This window comes from Globicephala melas, chromosome 13 (genome assembly GCF_963455315.2).
Source record: "Globicephala melas chromosome 13, mGloMel1.2, whole genome shotgun sequence".
Lineage (NCBI taxonomy): Eukaryota > Metazoa > Chordata > Mammalia > Artiodactyla > Delphinidae > Globicephala > Globicephala melas.
In genome coordinates this window covers 82,049,848-82,070,173 of record NC_083326.1, presented here as the reverse complement: position 1 = coordinate 82,070,173, position 20,326 = coordinate 82,049,848, and the positions used below count along the sequence as shown (strand labels likewise).

General features: G+C 44.9%; 1 protein-coding gene across 4 annotated transcripts in view; it reads right to left on the bottom strand.

The window, feature by feature from the left end:
* TMEM120B (transmembrane protein 120B) overlaps positions 1-20,326 on the bottom strand; it is a 49,222-nt gene that overhangs the window by 19,195 nt on the left and 9,701 nt on the right. For all 4 annotated transcript variants that reach the window (XM_030860236.2, XM_060310271.1, XM_060310273.1 and 1 more), the window contains exons 2-5: positions 8,374-8,492; positions 6,475-6,591; positions 2,246-2,305; positions 1,528-1,623 (exon numbers count right to left, since the gene is read on the bottom strand). In XM_030860236.2, the coding sequence (XP_030716096.1) occupies positions 1,528-1,623; positions 2,246-2,305; positions 6,475-6,591; positions 8,374-8,492 (392 nt within the window). The remainder of the gene's footprint in view (positions 1-1,527; positions 1,624-2,245; positions 2,306-6,474; positions 6,592-8,373; positions 8,493-20,326) is intronic.

Genomic DNA, 20,326 nt, shown 5'->3' with positions numbered 1-20,326 from the left:
TGAGGCAGCAGGCCGCCACGGGCCCAGGGCCTGAAAGAGCCTTTGTTTGGACACTCAAGTGGGCAGACCAGCAACTGGACTCCCAGCCAAGCGCCTGTCAGGAAATAAACCCTTGACACGTGGGCCAAATGCCCAAGCCACACTTGGGGAGAAAAGCCAGGGCCAGAGAGAGGAACGAAACCCCCGGGGCAGCGCAGCCTCAGCTCACTGGCCTCATCCTATGCTAACAGGGCAGCCGGCACTCTCAACCACAATGCTGGGTGCCTGGCACTGGGCAGAGCCACGCACCGTGTTAACACACTGAATTGTCATGACAACCCAGGGAGGCAGGGCCTGGTGTCATCCTCGTTTTACAGATGGGGAGACTGAGGCATCCAGAGGAAGCTGCCCATGGCAACAGCCAGTAAGTTTCAAAGCCAGGATTCAAACATGGGCAGTCTGTGGTCAATCTATTTCCTTCTTTCTTTTCTTCCTTTCTTTTTATTTCCTTCCTTCCTTCCTTTCTTTCTCCCCACCCTACCCCCCACTGCCTTTCTCTTTGTAACTGAGATATAATTCACATACCATAAAATTCACCCTTTTAAAGTATAAAACTCAGTGGTTTTCAGTATATTAACAGAGTTGTGCACCCATCACCACTATCTAATTCCAGAACATTCTCACCACTCCAAAATAAAAACCCATGTCGCCCTGAGCAGTCACTCCCCGTTTCCCCTCCCCCCAGCCCCTGACAACCACTAATCTGTTCTCTGTCTCTATGGTATCTGCCTATTCTGGACATTTCAAACAAATGGGTTCATATAGTAAGTGACCTTTCGCATCTGGCTTCTTTCACTCAGCATCATGTATTCAAGATTCATCCATGTTATAGCATGTGTCAGTACTTCATTCCTTTTTGTGGCCAAATAGTATTACATTGTATGGGTGGACCACTTGGGCTCTTTCTTAACTACTACGTTAAAAGGTCGCTTCAGCAGCCGTTTAGTAGATACTTGTTGGACAGATGTAGGGCAGACAGGACTGCTATTTCCCATAAGAAATGGTCCTTCCTGGGCTTCCCTGGTGGCACAGTGGTTAAGAATCCGCCTGCCAATGCAGGGGACACGGGTTCGAGCCCTGGTCCTGGAAGATCCCACATGCCGCGGAGCAACTAAACCCGTGCGCCACAACTACTGAGCCTGTGCTCTAGAGCCCGCGAGCCACAACTACTGAAGCCTATGCGCCTAGAGCCCATGTGCCGCAACAAGAGAAGCCACCGCAATGAGAAGCCCGCGCACCGCAACAAAGAGTAGCCCCCGCTCGCCACAACTAAAGAAAGCCCGCGCGCAGCAACAAAGACCCAACGCAGCCAAAAATAAATGTATTTAATTTTTTAAAAAATGAAAGAGAAAAAAAGAAATGGTCCTTCTTTACCCTACACCTTATCACACCAAATGCTGTAGATGCAAGAGAGACCTTGGATCCCTCTCTCATGGCCCTCTCCTCACCCCCGTATGCCCACACACACACACCACCACACCCCATCACCTGTAGTGAAGGATAAATCGACATGCCACAGCACCCAGGAGCAGGATGATGGTCAGGTAGAGCTTGAACTTCTCATACTCATCCTTGTAGGCAAATCTGCAGAGACAGACACCCCCAGGAAAGGTCACATAACTATAGCCCACCTGGGGGAAGGACCCTGACCCCATCAGATCTTGACCTGCTGATCACACTAAGGGAGAGACTTTGAATTAATGGTGATGATTAGTTAGGGAAAGAGGGCCAGTGTGCAAAGCTTCATGTCCCTGTACTCCTGGCTTAAGGTTCCAAGCCTGTGATGGGCAGGAAGCAGAGGTAGGGTCTCCTCCCCCAACCAGCTACTTCAGTGGAAAAGCCACGGCTCCATTTCCCCTGGTAACTGATGGATTTGGGGTGGACAGGACTGGACTGCCTACCTCCCAGGAGGAATGTGTGTAACAAGGCGTGGAACGGAGCAGGGGCCATTTCTCATGGGAAAGTGGCAGTCCTGTCCACCCCAGGTATTGACTCTGTGAAAGGAAGGAAGGAAACCTCCCCCAGGTGGTCTACCCACTGAGGAAGAGACCTCAGAGTCTCGTCCAAAAGACCAAAGCCAGACTCCCAACTGTGAATGTTTTTTTACTTATGCAAAAATACTAGCTTGGTCCCATTTCTCCTGAGTTGCAAGAGCAAGATGCCTGGATTCTGTAAAGCCAAGTGGAGGGTTGCCTGGGATACTTACTTGGCCTGGTTGCTGAGAAGGGTCACATTCACATTGCCGAGAACCAGATTTAAGTAGAGCCTGGAAGGAAAGACCTGTGAGGGTCACCATGTTAACAGCCCCAGGAGTGGTCCCCAACCAAAAATATCCAAGCTTAATAAGCATAGCACTGAGCACCGGATATTAGAAAACAGGGTGCTAAGCTCAGCAGTGAAAGCCTCACGTGGAGCGAGAATGAAAATGATTAAGTAGAGAACACGACAGCTGTGACATGACCTTCATGATTAACCCATTTCTCCCCATTTCAGCTGGCTTAGAGACCATATTTCCTAGCCTCCCTTGCAGCTAATGTGAGCACGTGACTAAGCTCCAGCCAATGAGGTGAAGGCATGTGTACAGTTTCTAGGTCAATTTAAAAAGGGTTCTTCCTAAGCATACAAATCTTAAGTATACAACATGATGAATTTTTATATATTTACATATCCATGTAACCAACACCCAGATCAAATAAAATGCTTCTAGCTCCAGGAGGTGCCCTCATGCCCCCTCCTGGTCAGTAAACCGCGCCCCCCCCCGCAAGGATGCCCACTGTTGTGTTAGCTTTCCCTGTTTCTGAACTTCACATAAATGTATACAATGTATTCTCTTTTATGTCTGGATTCTTTCCCTCAATAATAAGTCTGTGAGCTTCATCCACATTGTCTGCATCAGTGGTTCCTTCTTTCCCGTTGTGTATATTATTCTACGGAGTGGAGGTACCCAATGTAATTATTCATTCTACTGTTGGTGAACATTTGACCTGTTTTCAGTTTTTGGCTATTATGAATAGAGCTGCTGTGAATGTTTTATTTTTTTTTTTAACTTGAGATATATATATATATATATATATATATATATATATATATATATATATGAACAATGGAATACTACTCGGTCATAAAAATGAAATGTCATTGGCAGCAACATGGAAGGACCTAGAGATTATCATACTAAGTGAAGTAAGTCAGACAGAGAAAGACAAATATCATATGATATCACTTATACGTGGAAACTAAAATATGATACAAATGACCTTATTTACAAAACAGAAACAGACTCACAGACATAGAAAACAAACTTATGGTTACCAAAGGGGAAGGGGTGGGAGAGGAATAAATTAGGAGCTTGGGATTAGCAGATACAAACTACTGTATATAAAATAGATAAACAATAAGGTCCTACTGTATAGCACAAGGAACTATATTCAATATCTTGTAATAACCTATAATGGAAAAGAATATGAGAGAATATACAAATGTGTGTGTATAAAAATGAATCACTTTGCTGTACACCAGAAACTAACACAACATTGTAAATCAACTATACTGCAATAAAAAAAATTATGATTATATTATGTACATATGTGTGTATGTACATATATATTTTCATCCCCCACTTCCTTCTAGAATGTAAGCTTTGAAAACGCAGAAACTTTGACTTATTCGGAGCTTTATCCACTGTACATAGAATGGTGCTGGGCACAAAGGAGATGCTCATGAAACTTGTTGAATAAAATAAATATTAAAAAAAATTTTAAAAATAAAGTATGCAACTTAGTGGTAATCATTTTGTAATGTACAGAAATATCAACTCACTATGTGTACCTGGAACTAAAAAAAATAAATAAATAAATAATAAAGTGAGCTCATAAAAAATTTTTTAATTAAAAATAAATTATAGGGCTTCCCTGGTGGCGCAGTGGTTGAGAGTCCGCCTGCCGATGCAGGGGACGCGGGTTCGTGCCCCGGTCTGGGAAGATCCCACATGCCGCGGAGCGGCTGCGCCTGTGAGCCATGGCCGCTGAGCCTGCGCGTCCGGAGCCTGTGCTCCGCGACGGGAGAGGCCACAGCGGTGAGAGGCCCGCGTACCGCAAAATAAATAAATAAATAAATAAATAAATAAATAAATAATACAATTTAATGGTTTCTGATATATTTATAATGTTGTGCAACCATCAGCATCACCTAATCCCAGAACATTTTCATCACCCCCAAAAGAAAGCCCATACCCACTATCAGCACATTCACGACTCCCCCCAGCCCCTGGCAACCACTAATCTACATTGCATCTGTATGGATTTGTCTATCCTGGACATTTCGTATAAATGGACTCATGCAATATGCAGCCTTTTGTGTCTAGCTTCCTTGCTGTGAACATTCAGCACCCATTTCCACCATACACAGACACACACACACACACACACACACACACACACCCAGGAGTGGAATTTCTGGGTCGTATGGTATGTATGTGTTTGGCTTCAGTAGGAAATGGCAAACATTTTTGTAAAAAGGGATCTGCTTGCCCTCTGCTGCCTGACTCTTCCCTGTTTCCTGAAAATGAGATGGTGTGAGCCAGCTTTGGCCATGTAGCTGAGGACAACTGCCCAAGCGGGGGTGAAGTAGTAAGTTGGAAAAGGACCCTGAGTCCCTAGGTGACCTTGGGAGCCCACCACTCTCGGCCTTCAGGAGTCCACTCACCTCTGGACTGTTGTGTGTAAGAGACAAAAACCACGCATGTTTGAGCCATTGTGCCATTAGGCTTCTGTTACAATAGCCTGTACTCTAACACACTAATAAAGGTGCAAATAAAGGGTTATGAGATCTCAGGGGAAGAAGGGTTAATTTCACAGAAGGAGAGAGAGGGGGTTGGAAAGGCTTCACTGAGGTGGTAACATGTGAACTGGGCTTTGAAGGATGAGTAGAAGTTTGAGAGGAGAAAAGGGAACAGGAAAGCCTTCTTTCTAGCTATGAGTAAATTCTAGGGGCATTTCCCGTCTGGTGTACCTGGAGCAGAGGTGTGAAAAGACCATCCATTTTTCCCACCTAGCATATAGTCCCCACTTCCTAGAAGGGCAGTACAATTTCCCTTCAGAGAATCACTTTTCCCCTAGGCTCTAGGGTAAGGCACATGACCCAGGTTCAGCTAAGGTGGTGCAACTTCCCGATTGGGTCAATAACGATCATGTGACACAATCTAGGCCAATAAGAATCAGTAACAGGACGTTTCCCAGAACTACTAAAGAACAAAGAGGCATTCTCTACTGGATTTGCTAAGTGGGTAGGATGCAAACCCAGAGCTGCTGGGGCTAGCTTGTAGAGAAAGCCTGCCTAAGAATAAAACTCATACGCTGGAAAAGAGAGTAAAAAGAAAGCTAAATGAGAGACACAGCCTAACAGTATCATTTGAGCAGCAGGATCCAGCCATACCTATAGATACACCTGGACTTTACAGTTACAAGAGCCAATAAATCCCCTATTTTTAATTAAGCAACTCTGAGTTGGGTTTTCTGTCATTTACAGTCCAAGGACTCCTGACTAATGTTAACATGCACAGAGGACTAGGGAGATTGGAGCTGGGAAAGTGGATCTGAGCCACACTCTAAAAGAAGGTTATGCTGTTTCATTCTGTAGAAAGCTATCGCCACCCAAAGCCTAGAGTTTTTAACCAAATACAGCAAAAAAGAAGACAAGAGGAAGGGTTCTGGTAGAAGGCTCTGACTTAGGGCTAGGCCAAACCAGGAAGAAAGTCAGGGTGCTTCCCAGGACGTACTTTTAGCTGCCCACGTCAAGTCATGATACAATATTGTAAGGATCTCTCTCTGGAACAGGGTGGCGGTGATGTCACTTGGAAGGAGATGGGACTTCTCTGAAGGAGGAAGATGGAAAGAACACAAGCTCTAGAGTCAGAATGTCTAGTGTTCACATCCTGGCTCAGTCACACCCGGTCTGAGCCACCTGGGCAAGATATTCCCTAATGTCTCTTCTCTGAACCTTGAAGGATGCGGATTCATGGACCTGACTCACCAGGTTGTTGAGGATGAAGTGAGTGACATCAGGAGAGCCCCCAGCACGATGCAAGGCATACAGCACGCTCTCCATAAATGTTTGTTCTCTTAAGAGAGAACACCTTTCCTCTGGACCCCAGGTGGCATCAGGAACGTGGCAGATCCCGGGAACCAGATCTTTCATCTTGTTCCTTGAAAAAGCCCTTCCAGGAATGTCACTACCACACGGGAGGGGCTGAGGTCCCCTCCTGGGTCCATGGAGAGATGTGTAAGGAAGGTTCCTTCTCTTTCCTGCCCTTGTTCCCTCCTTTTCACCTCCAACTCAAGCCCCAACAGGGAGGCAGGAGTCACACAGACCAGGTGCTCCAGGCCGGGGCATCTGCCCACAGCGCTGGGGGTTGGGGAGTAGGTCCCCAGCTCCTACCCGTTCTTCTTGGGCAGGTAGGCCTCCATGTCAAAGAAGACGTTCTGCCGCTCCTTGACGTTGGCGCCCAACTGCTGAATGAGCTCTGCCTCCTCCCGACTGGTGTGGCGCTTGTACCTGTGGTCAGAGGTGTGGGCGTAAAGAGAAGCAGGGGCGTTACACAGACTGCAGGAAGAATCTGGAAACTCTGGGTACCGCCCTCCCATCTTGCCATCACAATGCTTCTCACAACCTCAGTCCTCCACCTGTATTCTCTGCGTTTGATGCTGACTCCCTGCTAGTCTTGTGACCTTGGGAATGTCCTTCAACCTCTCTGCCTTATTTTCCATACCTCAAACACAGGGATACATCCCATCAGTCTTACCTTATAGACAATATCAATGTGAGAATAAAGTGAATAAGTGCAATGTTAAGCATTTAGAATACCGGACACAAAGTACAAGTTCAATGGATATCTACTGGCAGTACTACTTTCCAGGCTACTCTATAGGAACAACCTGAAGATTACTAAGAGTACAGACAGGAAGGATGCTTTGAAAGTATAATCAGTCAACCAACCAAGGTCTGACTGTTATTCTTTGGTGACACTTAATCTCAAAACCAGGAAAGCAAGTCGTAGACACTCTCAGAATAGCAGGGCTCCTTGGTGTAAGAACATAACTCACGGGTCAACCTTCTAACTCAGTGGTTCTCAACTGGGGAAACCTGGGATGAGAGCACTTCCCAAACCATGAAGACACTGTCTGGGAACATTTTGGTTGTCAAGACAGGGGTAGAGGGTTCTACTGGCATCTAGTGGGTAGAAGCCAGGGATGCTGCTAAACGTCCGACCATGCACAGGACAGCCCCCAAAAGCAAAGAATTATCAATAGTGCCACGACTGAAAAACCCTAGACAGATGAAAGACTCTTGAGTCCTGTCATCAGTAAGATGTGTTTTTCCAAGGGTGGTGATGTCATTACATGGAACCATCCACACTCTACACCATGACTAACGGGCCTCCATTTCCAAAATGGTCAGTCAAGGATAGGGGTATAATCAGTAACCGTCCCAAAAACTGTCCACCAGGGAAAGGAAGAATTGACCAGGATTCCAGAATTGTCACAAACTCTGGAATGGAGGCCCAGCTAAGTGACCTGGGACGAGCCACTCAGAGCATGTTTTCCTGCCTCCCTGGGGGGGGTCACAGTATCCAGTGGACGCCTTCACCTGCAGGGGATGAGAGCACTTCTCAAGCCGTGAAGACACGGGATTAGGAAGTGAACAGGTGATCCTGGCCTCAGGAACTGAACTAAGTCATGAGCTCAAGCATATCCCCACCAGGGATGCCAGACTTCTCACCCCCTCCACCAGAGAGCCCGGTGAGGAGTGAGCTCCCACACCCATGAGAAGGATACTTGCTATTTACCTGCCCAGTAGGACTTATTAGAACACCTTTCCTCTGGGGAACTATGCCTCATCCTCGCCCCATCCCGTATGGTTCAAGTAGGGCTGTCCCATCCCCCAGGTCCATAAAGTGAACATATGACCAAGTCTTGTCCAACCAGAGTCTCAATGACTGGTTTGCAGATGGGTACGTGACCAATTCCAGCCAAGTTCTGGGATCATGCCCAGAACTTCTGCTGGTGTGGCCGAGCCAGGAGGAAGAAAGGCTGGAGGATAAAAGCCTGGCACTGCTGGTGGCCATCTCAGTGACCATCTCAGCCAAAGTAAAGCCAACCTAGAGGAAGGCAGAATTTAGAGGAAAAAAACAGATTCCTAAAAACACCCTTTGACCCCTGGATCCAGTGATGCCTGAAGCCACTCCTGGTTTTTTCCATTAAAATTTCCATTCTCTGCTCAAGCCGGGCCAGTTTTGAGTTGGGATTCAGGGGAGCCTTTGAGTTGCAGCCAGCCTACCTCTGGAGCGTGCGCTTCAGGTCCTTCAGTCGTGTCTTCTGCTTGCTGATGGAGCTGCTGCACGAAGTCTGGAGTGCGGTCAGCTCCTCCAGCTTCTGCCTGTAGATCCTGTGAATATCCTAAGGGACGGAGCAGCCCAGGTAGCGTGTGCAGGAGGACATAACGGGGTCATTTTTCAGTTTGCTTGTGTCTGGGGATGTGACTACAGCAATCACAGTTTCACAGTTAAGATGATACAACTATGGATACCAAGGGAGAAAGGGGTGGGGTGGGAGGAACTGGGAGACTGGGATAGACACTTACACATTACTGATACTACGTATAAAATAGACAACTGATGGGAACATACTGTAGAGCACAGGGAACTCTACCTACTACACTGTGGTAACCTAAATGGGAGGGAAGTCCAAAAGGGAGGGAACATCTGTATGTGTATGGCTGATTCATTTTGTTGGGCAGTGCAGGCTAATGCAACATTGTAAAGCCACCATACTCCAATAAAATTAATTTTTAAAAAAGAGAGAGGAAAAAAAAGATGATACAACTACACCTATCAAAGATGTGGCTTATAAAATTGGGACTGGATTTGGGGAAGGCAGCACAGCACAGCACAGCATTTCTGTAATAAGGAACTACTGTTTTTTCCTGTGCAGGTTCCATCCTTCCTGATGGGAACAGCAACCAAATATGCCTTTGAGAGGTCAGCCACCTCTTGTCAAGTTTTAATCCAGATGGTTTGAGTAGAGCTAACAGTTCCCATGCCAAGAGTGGTCATGTGATCCAGGCCTGGCCAATCAGTATCCTCCAATCCCCTGGCAACTGATTGGTTCAGAGGTGGATACATGACTCAAACTGAGCCAATGAGAGTCAGCCCTGGGACTTTTACCTAGAAGTATTGGTTTAGTGATGCCTTCTTTCTCCTGGGTTTGCTAATCTGGTAGAAGGTACACCTGGGGCTGCTGAGTGGAGAGAGCCTGCCTAAGAATGAAGCCAAACGGAAAACAGAATTGAGACATGGTAAGAGACAGCATTCTCATAGCACCATTTCAGCCCCTGGATCTAACTGAGTCTGAATGTAATGCTACCTGATACTCTTAGTTACATGAATTAATAAATTTCTTTCCAGTTAGTCCAGTTTGAGTTGGGTTTTTGATCCTGGCAATGAAGAGAGCTCTTGCTAAGTCAACTAAGAAAAGGACACACCTCTTCCCTTAAAGCCAACCCTCCCTACCCCAGGCACAGTCACTCCAATACACTCAACATCTCATTCCTGGAAAAAACCATTCAGGGCCATAAGGCCAGAGGAAATACAAGAGACTTCACCCCAATGCAGGGAGAATGGAACACAGTAATTTCTCGACATTGCTGCCACAGCACACCTCCCCCCAAATAATGCCATATGCAGGGAAACGACCAGTTTCTTCTAGAGTTTGATAATCTAAGACAAATACCAACAATCTGGAGAAAACAATATGGGGGATGGGGACCATAAAATTAAAAACAATAATGCAATGAACATATTTAAAGTGGCTGTTTGCTTGGGTGGTAGAGAATTGTATTAGCAGAGAGACAGAGAAAAAGAGGACGGTCAGACAGGGAGGCCACAGCCTAAACTCTCATGTCTGTCAAGCAGGTTCCTAGATATGAAGGTTAAACCAGAAAATAAGGAAAAAGTGAAGGCCCAGAAGTGAACAGATAGCAATTCAGAGCCACATGGAAGAACGCTGTGAGCGAGACCCCCTTGGCCCCCAGAAGAGAGGGCTCAGTCCCCTGGACTTATACAGTTTCCTCACTCCTTCCCGGGCCCCAAGAGAGGAAAACTGTGTCTCTTTTTTAATTTAACTTTTTATTTTTAAATAATCTCAAACTTCCAGGAAATTCCCTGGCAGTCCAGTGGTTAGGATACGGTGTTTCCACTTCAGGGGGCCTGGGTTCGATCCCTGATCAGAGAACTAAGATTCCACAAGCCGCGCGACGTGGCCAAAAAATTTAAAATAAAATAAATAATCTCAAACTTCCAAAAGAATTTTAAGAGTACAAAGAACTCCCCTATACCTTTCGCCCAGATTCACCAACTGTTAGCATTATGACATATTTGCTTTATTACCATGTGTGTGTGCGTTTATGTGTGTTGGGTGTATTCTTTTTCTATATCAGGTAACAGTAAACTACAGCCCACGGGCCAAATCTGGCCCCCTGATTTTGTATGGGCAGTAAGCTAGAAATAATTTTTGCCTGGTTGGAAAAGATCAAAAGAAGAATACTTCGTGACACGTGAAAAGTACATGAAATTGAAACTTCGGTATCCATAAATAAACTTCACTGGAGCACGGTCCTGCCCATTCATTTATATATTGTCTGTGACATCACAGCAGCATAGCAAGAGTAGTGTGACAGAGACCACATGGCCCGCAAAGCCCAGAATCCTCACTACTTGACCTTCTTGCCAAAAGAGTTTGTCTACTCCTGTTCTAAACCATTTGGGAGTTAGTTGCAGACAACAGGCTTCTTTACTCCTAAATACTTTAGTGCATATTTCCTAAGGACATGACATTCTCTTATACATTCAGTTATCAAATACAGAAAATATAACTTTGATACAATACAATACTATCACCTCCAATACCATCCAAATTCAAATTCAAATTTGGATGCTAACTATCTCTTGAAGGCAGTTTCCCCCCAGACCTGGACCCGATTCAGTTTGATGCCCTGTATTACTATTCATATCACTTTGGTCTCCTTTAGTCTAGACCAGCTTCTCAACTTCCGTCTTTTGTGACATCGGCATTTTTAAAGAGTTCGGTCCAGTTGTTCTGGAGAATGTCCCTCCACCTTGGTTTGTCTGATATTTCCTCATGATTGAATTTTAGTTATGCACCTGGGACAGAAATGCCAGTAAAGTGACGCTGGGCCCTCAGCGTCTCCCATCAGGAGGGACGTGGTGTCTGTGATGTTAACTTTGATTGCTTGGGAGAGGTGGTGTCCACCTGTCTTCTCCACTGTACAGTGACCAGCTTTCTACCTGTAATTAATAAGTAATCTGTACAGAGAGAGGCTTCAGTGCCAAAACAGTCCTCAATGTTCAACCAATATTTGCTGGTAACAAAGGAAACCCTCCAGAACTGGACGAGGAGGATGGGGGCAGAGAGACCCCCCAACTAAGCAGCCTTTGAGAATGTGGGGTCTTTGAACTGAGAGTCCCCAGCAATGCCAGCTGGGCCATGCCACCTCCTGGCACTCTTTGGTGTTGGGTCCCACCACAGCACGAGAAGACCAAGACTGAAACATCGGCAGCCCGATGCTTACCAGGCCTTCAGTTTAAATTAATATTTAATTTCACAAGTAAACATGAAGACATCATCCTCGTTAAAAATTAAAACACTGCAGCTATGGCTAGAGTCGGCTTTGAATATACCCCTATCCTGTCTTCTCCCACTTCTCCAGAAGTAACCACTGTTACCAGTTTCTTCTAGATCTTTTTCTATGTATTCTTCCAGACTGTATGTATCTATGTATTTCTATATTCCACATAGACCTATTTCTATATACACACACTTAACTATGTATACATATATATGAAAAATACACACTGTTGCAAAAACTAATTGCCCCTAATACTTATTCTCCTTTGCATCCTTTTAATAACAGGACCCTACTGAGTGGTAGCCAGGCACGTGGCTGTCCAGCTACAGACATTTCCCAGCCTCCCTTGCAGCTAGGTGTAGCAATATGACCAAGAGTTAGCCACTGGGTTGCAAGCAGAAGTGATGTAAGTTCTGAACCACATTTTTTTTTTAACCATTACACCTGCCATTTCTAGCTATTCAGTTTTCACATGTCAAGCCAACATTTTCTGCCAAGAATAACTGAACCACATTTTTATAAGGAATGGCTCGCCCTCCGCTCTCTCTTTCCCTGGCTGGCATATGGCAACAATGGATCCAGTTACCTTGAAACCAGAGATGGAAGCCACATAATACAAATGACAAAGCCCACTGTGCCCTCCTCAGCCAAACGAACCTGGATCCCGGGTGACCTCATGTGACAGGGCTTCCCACCTGTGACTGTTTTACAACAAGACCACCAAGCCTTTAGCACTCCTCACATAGAGAAGTGGGTTCTCTGTTCCCTCTCATTAAAAGTAGGCTTATGGCTGATTTGACCAATAAAATATGTCAAAATTACCCAAAAAGCAAACAATCTGATTAAAAAATGGGCAGAAGATCTGAATAGACATTTTTCCAAAGAAGCCATACAGATAGCCAACAGGCACATGAAAAGATGCTCAACACTGCTAATCATCAAATAAATGCAAATCAAAACCACAGGGAGATATCATCTCACACCTGTCAGAATGGCTGTCATCAAAAAAGACCACAATTGGGCTTCCCTGGTGGCGCAGTGGTTGAGAGTCCGCCTGCTGATGCAGGGGACGCGGGTTCGTGCCCTGGTCCGGGAGGATCCCACATGCCGCGGAGAGGCTGGGCCCGTGAGCCATGGCCGCTGGGCCTGCACGTCCGGAGCCTGTGCTCCACAACGGGAGAGGCCACAGCAGTGAGAGGCCCGCGTACCGCAAAAAAAAAAAAAAAAAAAAAAAAAGACCACAATTAACAAATGTTGGCGAGGATGTGGAGAAAAGAGAACCCCTGTGCACTGTTGGTGGGAATGTAAATTGGTGCAGCCACTGTGGAAACAGTATGGAGGTTCCTCAAAAAACTAAAAATAGAACTACCACATGATCCAGCAATTCCACTCCTGGGTATATATCTGAAGAAAATGAAAACACTAATTAAAAAAGATATAGGCACAGCAGCATTATTTACAATAACCAAGATATGGAGGCAACCTAAATGTCCGTCAACAGACAAATGGATAAAGATGTGGTATATATATATACAGTGGAATACTACTCAGCCATAACAAAGAATGAAATTTTGCCATTTTCAACAACATGGATGGACTTGGAGGGTATTATGCTTAGTGAAATAAGTGAGACAGAGAAAGACAAACACGGTATGATATCATTTATATGTGGAATCTTAAAAAAATAAAACTAGTGAATATAACAAGAACAGACTCACAGATACAGAGAACACACTAGTGGTTACCAGTGGGAAGAGAGAAGGGGGAGATGGGCATGATAAGAGTAGGGGATTAAGAGGTACAAACTGCTATGCATAAAATAAATAAGTTACAAGGATATATTCTAGTAGAGAATGGACTTGAGGACACGGGGAGGGGGAAGGGTAAGCTGGGACGAAGTGAGAGAGTGGCATGGACTTATATGTACTACCAAATGTAAAATAGATAGCTAGTGGGGCAGCCGCATAACACAGGGAGATCAGCTTGGTGCTTTGTGACCACCTAGACGGTGGGATAGGGACGGTGGGAGGGAGATGAAAGAGGGAGGAGATATGGGGATATATGTATATGTATAGCTGATTCACTTTGTTATAAAGCAGAAACCGACACACCACTGTAAAGCAATTATACTCCAATAGAGATGTTTTAAAAAAAAAGGATATACTGTACAACACAGGGAATACAGCCAACATTTTATCATAAGCATAAGTGAAATATAACCTTTAAAAATTGTGAACCACTAGGCACTTCCCTGGTGGCTCAGTGGTTAAGAATCCGCCTGCCACAAAAACAGAAATATACATCAATGGAACAGGAGAGAAAGCCCAGAGATAAACCCACGCACATATGGTCACCTCATCTTTGATAAAGGAGGCAAGAATATACACTGGAGAAAAGACAGCCTCTTCAATAAGTGGTGCTGGGAAAGCTGGAGAGCTCCATGTAAAAGAATGAAATTAGAACATTCCCTAACACCATACACAAAAATAAACTCAAAATAGATTAAAGACCTAAATGTCAGGCCAGACACTATAAAACTCTTAGAGGAAAACATAGGCAGAACACTCTATGACATAAATCACAGCAAGATCCTTTTTGACCCACCTCCTAGAGAAATGGAAATAAAAACAAAAATAAACAAATGGGACCTAATGAAACTTAAAAGCTTTTGCACAGCAAAGGAAATCATAAACAAGACAAAAGGACAACCCTCAGAATGGGAGAAAATATTTGCAAATGAAGCAACTGACAAAGGATTAATCTCCAAAATATACAAGCAGCTCACGCAGCTCAATATCAAAAAAACGAACAACCCAATCCAAAAATGGGCAGAAGACCTAAATAGACATTTCTCCAAAGTAGACATATAGATTGCCAACAAACACATAAAAGGATGCTCAATATCACTAATCATTAGAGAAATGCAAATCAAAACTACAGTGAGGTATCACCTCACACCAGTCAGAATGGCCATCATCAAAAAATCTACAAACAACAAATGCTGGAGAGGGTGTGGAGAAAAGGGAACCCTCTTGCACTGCTGGTGGGAATGTAAATTGATACAGCCACTATGGAGAACAGTATGGAGGTGCCTTAAAAAACTAAGAATAGAACTACCATATATGACCCAGCAATCCCGCTACTGTGCATATACCCTGAGAAAACCATAATTCAAAAAGAGTCATGTACCACAATGTTCATTGCAGCTCTATTTACAATAGCCAGGACATGGAAGCAACCTAAGTGTCCATCAACAGATGAATGGATAAAGAAGATGTGGCATATATATACAATGGAATATTACTCAGCCATAAAAAGAAACGAAATTGAGTTATTTTTAGTGAGGTGGATGGATCTAGAGTCTGACATACAGAGTGAAGTAAGTCAGAAAAAGAAAAACAAATACCATACGCTAACACATATATATGGAATCTAAAAAAAAAAAAAGATTCTGAAGAACCTAGGGGCCAGACAGGAATAAAGACGCAGACGTAGAGAATGGACTTGAGGACGCGGGGAGGGGGAAGGGTAAGCTGGGAAGAAGTGAGAGAGTGGCATTGACATATATACACTACCAAATGTAAAACAGATAGCTAGTGGGAAGCAGCCACATGGCACAGGGAGATCAGCTCGGTGCTTTGTGACCACCTAGAGGGGTGGGATAAGGAGGGTGGGAGGGAGACGCAAGAGGGAGGGGATATGGGAATATATGTATGCATATCACTGATTCACGTTGTTTTACAGCAGAAACTAACACAACAATGTAAAGCAATTATCCTCCAATAAAGATGTTAAAAAAAAAAAAAAGGAATCCACCTGCCAATGCAGGGGACGCAGGTTTGAGCCCTGGTCCAGGAAGATCCCACATGCCGCGGAACAACTAAGCCTGGGCACCACAACTACTGAGCCTGCGCGCTAGAGCCCGTGAGCTACAACTACTGAAGCCCACGCGCCTGGAGCCCATGCTCCACCACAAGAGAAGTCACCGCAATGAGAAGCCCACGCACCACAACAAATAGTACCCACCGCTCACCGCAACTAGAGAAAGCCTGTGCACAGCAATGAAGACCCAACGTAACCAAATAAATAAATAAATAAATTTATTTTAAAGAAAGTTGTGAACCACTATATTGTACACCTGAAACATATAGTACTGTTAAGTCAACTATACCTCAATTTTTTTTAAATGGCAGAAGTGACACTATACAATTTCTGAGAAAAAGTCACGGAAGGCCACGCAGCTTCTGCCTTATTTGCTGGAACACAAGCTCTTGGAACAAAATGTTCAACTACCCTGGGGCCACCATGCTGCATGGAAACCCTAACCACATAGAGAAGTCACATGGAGGCAGTCTGATCAATAGCCCCAACTAAGACAAACCTTGTTATTCCAGCTCAGGTCCCAGACATGAGGGTCAAGAAACCTCCAGATGATTCCAGCCCCAGCCATGTGAGTTACTCCCAGCCATTCACGTCTTCCCAGCTAAGGCCACTGACCTCATGGAGCACCGTCAAGCCATCCCCACCATGCCCTGCCTAAACTCCTGACCCACAGACTCTGTGAGCAAAATGCAATAACGGTTGCTTTATGCAGCAACAGATAACTGGAACACCACTCACCCTGGACCACATCCCACTCTGAACTGTTATGCGAGAAAGAAAGAAGCTACCTCATTTAAACCCTTTTATTAGGATACCTCTTTGCTACAGCAGCATAGCTTATACCCTAAAGCACATACTTCTGATTTTTTTAAATATATTAACAGTATCAGAATATAGATATGATTTCACAACTTTCTTTTCTCACTCAACAATATGTCTTATAGATCTACCCACATAAGAATATATAGATGTATTTCATTTTTTTTAGACCTGTGCAGTACTTCATGCTGTGGACATACAATAGTTTATTTAGCCATTTTCCTATCACTGGGTGTTTAGGTTGTTTCCAGTCTCTGACTATAACCGACAATGCAGCACTGAATAATATCCTTGCACTGTCTCTCTGGGGAAATGTGCAAGTGTCTCTGGGGAAGAGAAGTAGAATTGCTGGGTCACAGGGTACAGGCTTGATTTTAGTTTTAACAGATCTTGGCAAATTGCCTGCAAAGTGACTGTGACAATTTACACTCCCACCCACAGCATATGACAGCTGTCCTCCACACCTCACCAAGCAACACTCACTGCTATCCCCACTGACTTTTTTTTTTTTTTGGTCACCCTGCACGGCCTACGGGATCCTAGTTCCCTGACCAGGGACCGAACCTGTGCCCTCTGCAGTGAGAGCACAGAGTCCCAACCACTGCACTGCCAGGGAATTCCCCCCACTGACTTTCTTAAGGGCACTTTTCCGATGCTTCACTGGTGATATTTTCTGCCCAATCCTAAGGCATCAGACTGAGTAGGGATAGGAAGTCCATGGCCCTTCCCATAATTTTGTCCCTTGGCACATACAATCATTCCTGATCCCTAAGAGTTCTCAGTCTCTCTCTCTGCCATTGGCTAGAACCACTTCCCAAGGGAGATCTGATACTGGAGACCACACGTCCAGTCCACCCTGCCCTCGGCTCCAGGCTCAGGATTTGCCAGTCTTGAGGACAACGTGGGGTCTGGGGGGCTGGAAACAAGGCCCTTAGTGTGACACGCTCTCCATCCCCAGGGCACTCCTTGCCCACGCCCAGTCTCTGCTGATTCTACCTCATGCCAGTCCCACAAGCAGCAGGAAAGATTATCAACTCATTTCTTGGATTCTAAATTTTTTCCAGACCTGCTGTCTCTCAGTCTTTTTTCAACTGTGGCAAAAATATATAACATAAAATTTACCATGTTAATCATTAAATTAAAAAAAATTTTCTACTTGTAACAAAATACACATAAAATTTACCATCTTAACCATTTTATGTGTACAACTCAGTGGCATCTAATATGCTCACATCACTGAGTAACCATTACCACCATCCATCTCCAGAACTTTTTCATCATTGCAACTGAAACTCCAAACCTGTCACACAATAATTCAATTTCCTGTTCCCCCCCCAGCCCCTGGCAACCACCACTCTACTTTCTAGTTCTATGAATTTGACTCCTCTAGGTATAAGTTGAATCATACAGTATTTATACTTTTTGTGCCTGACTTATTTAGACATATCATCATGGCTCCAAGGTCCATCCAAATTGCAGCATGTGGCAGAATTTCCTTCCTTTTTAAGGCTGAACAATATCCTGCAGTATGTATATACCACATTTTATCCACTCATCTGTTGATGAACACCTGGGTTGCTTCCATCTTTTGGATATTGTGAATAGTGTTACTATGAACACGGGTGGATAAATATTTGTTCGAGTCCCTCCTTTTAATTCTTTTGAGTATATAATCAGAAGTAGAATTTCTGGATCATAAGGTAATCCATGTTTAACTTTTTCAAGGAACTGCCATACCGTTTTCCAGAGAGGCTGTACCATTTTACAACAGCTGTCTCTTTTTTTTTTTTTTTGGCTGCGTTGGGTCTTCATTGCTGCACGCAGGCTTCCTCTAGTTGTGGCGAGCGGAGGCTACTCTTTGCTGCAGTGCGCGGGCTTCTCATTGTGCAGCACGGGCTCTAGGCACACGGGCTTCAGTACTTGTGGCACTTGGGCTCCGCAGTTGTGGCTTGCAGGCTCTAGAGCGCAGGCTCGCTAGTCGTGGCGCACGGGCTTAGTTGCTCCGCGGCATGTGGGATCTTCCCGGAACAGGGCTGGAACCCGTGTCCCCTGCATTGGCAGGTGGATTCTTAACCGCTGCGCCACCAGGGAAGTCCCCACAGACCCTCAGTTGGACTTGTGCTTTGAGACGTTTTTTCCAGGAACAGGAGGATGAGCCACACTGAGGCAATCCAATCCTGCCTTTCATCCAGCCAGCCCTGTGTCCTTGAATGCAACTAGTCGCCAGATGGAAGCTTTCTGTTGTTTTTGCCAGCTCAGCAGCTGTTCCCTTTCTGGTTAATGTCCCTATGGTTTCTTTGGAGATGCATCCCTCCCCAACACTCAGTCCATGAGATCTGGCTAGGAGCAGGTTTACCCCAGGTTCCAGGGCAAATGACCCAGGCCTGGCCAATCAGAATATCAGCCTCCTGACCAGGCTGGCTGACTCAGGGACGAGCATTCAAAACCAATGAACCTCAGTGGGGGGCTTTTATCAGAACTGTTGGAAAAAAAAAAAAAAGAAACTCTCTTTCCCCTAGTTCTCAAGGTAGCAGGAGCTACCCCTGCTACCTTAGCAGAGCTAATGGGGCTGCCTTGCCTGGGAATGAATCCAACTGAGAGGAGAACAGGATGGAGAGGCAAACAAAGGCTGAGCCCTGACGGTTTCATTTAAGCCCCTGGATCGGCTTATATCTGAAGGCGGTACACCTTTGACTTCCCTATTAATGTAAGCAAACAAATGCCATTTTATTCTGTTTGGCTTTTTAAGAGGCAAGTGTCAGAATCTAGATTAACATGCCAAAGAACAGAGCTTTCCATCTGGGCAAAGTTAACCACACCAGGTAAGAAGAGAAGCCATAAATCTTGGACTCTTTATTACCAAGCTCTTGCCCTGGTCACTGTCATTTATTTTTATATTTATTTTTTGCGGTACACGGGCCTCTCACTGTTGTGGCCTCTCCCGTTGCGGAGCACAGGCTCCGGACACGCAGGCTCAGCGGCCATGGCTCACGGGCCCAGCCGCTCCGTGGCATGTGGGATCTTCCCGGACCGGGGCATGAACCCGTGTCCCCTGCATCGGCAGGCGGACTCCCAACCACTGCGCCACCAGGGAAGCCCCTAAACCATCATTTTTTAACAACTTTATTGAAGTATAATTTACATGTCATAAAATTCTCATTTTAAGTGTACAATTCAGTGATTTTTATACATTTACCAAGTTATGCAACTATCACCACATCCAGTTTTAAAACATTCCATTATCCAGTAAGATCTCCAGTGTCTATGAGCACTCGCTCCCCACTCTTCCCTCCTCCCAGCTCCTGGCAACCACTAATCCACCTTCTGTCCCTATAGATGTCTTTTCTGGATACTTCATATAAATGGAATCATACAATATGTGGCTTTGTGTCTGGCTTCTTTCACGTAGCATACTGTTTTTGAGGTGTATTTATGTTGTAGTATGTATCAATTTTTATTACTACTCAGCACTTATATCACATTTTGTTCATTCATCTACCAGCTGTTAGACAGTTGGGTTATTTCCACTTTTTGGGTACTATGACTAATGCTGCCATGAACATTCATGTACAAGTCTTTGTGTAGATACCTATTTTCCTTTCTCTTGGATAGATACCTAGGAATGGAATTGTTGGGTCATATGGTAAGTATATGTTTAACTTTCAAAGAAAATGCCAGAATGCCAAACCCCTATTTTTATTTCTAAACTAGGCAGCAGTGTATTGGAGCAAGGGAGACACTCACTGAAAACTGGGAGTTGGGTCTCTGCACACAGTGCAAGGAGTACCAGCTTATTAAACGTGATTGACTCCCACTTCAAGTTGCTACCTCCAAAAATAACCCAAAGTGCTGGGGGCACCAAAGCAGACAAGCAGCTATGGAAGAA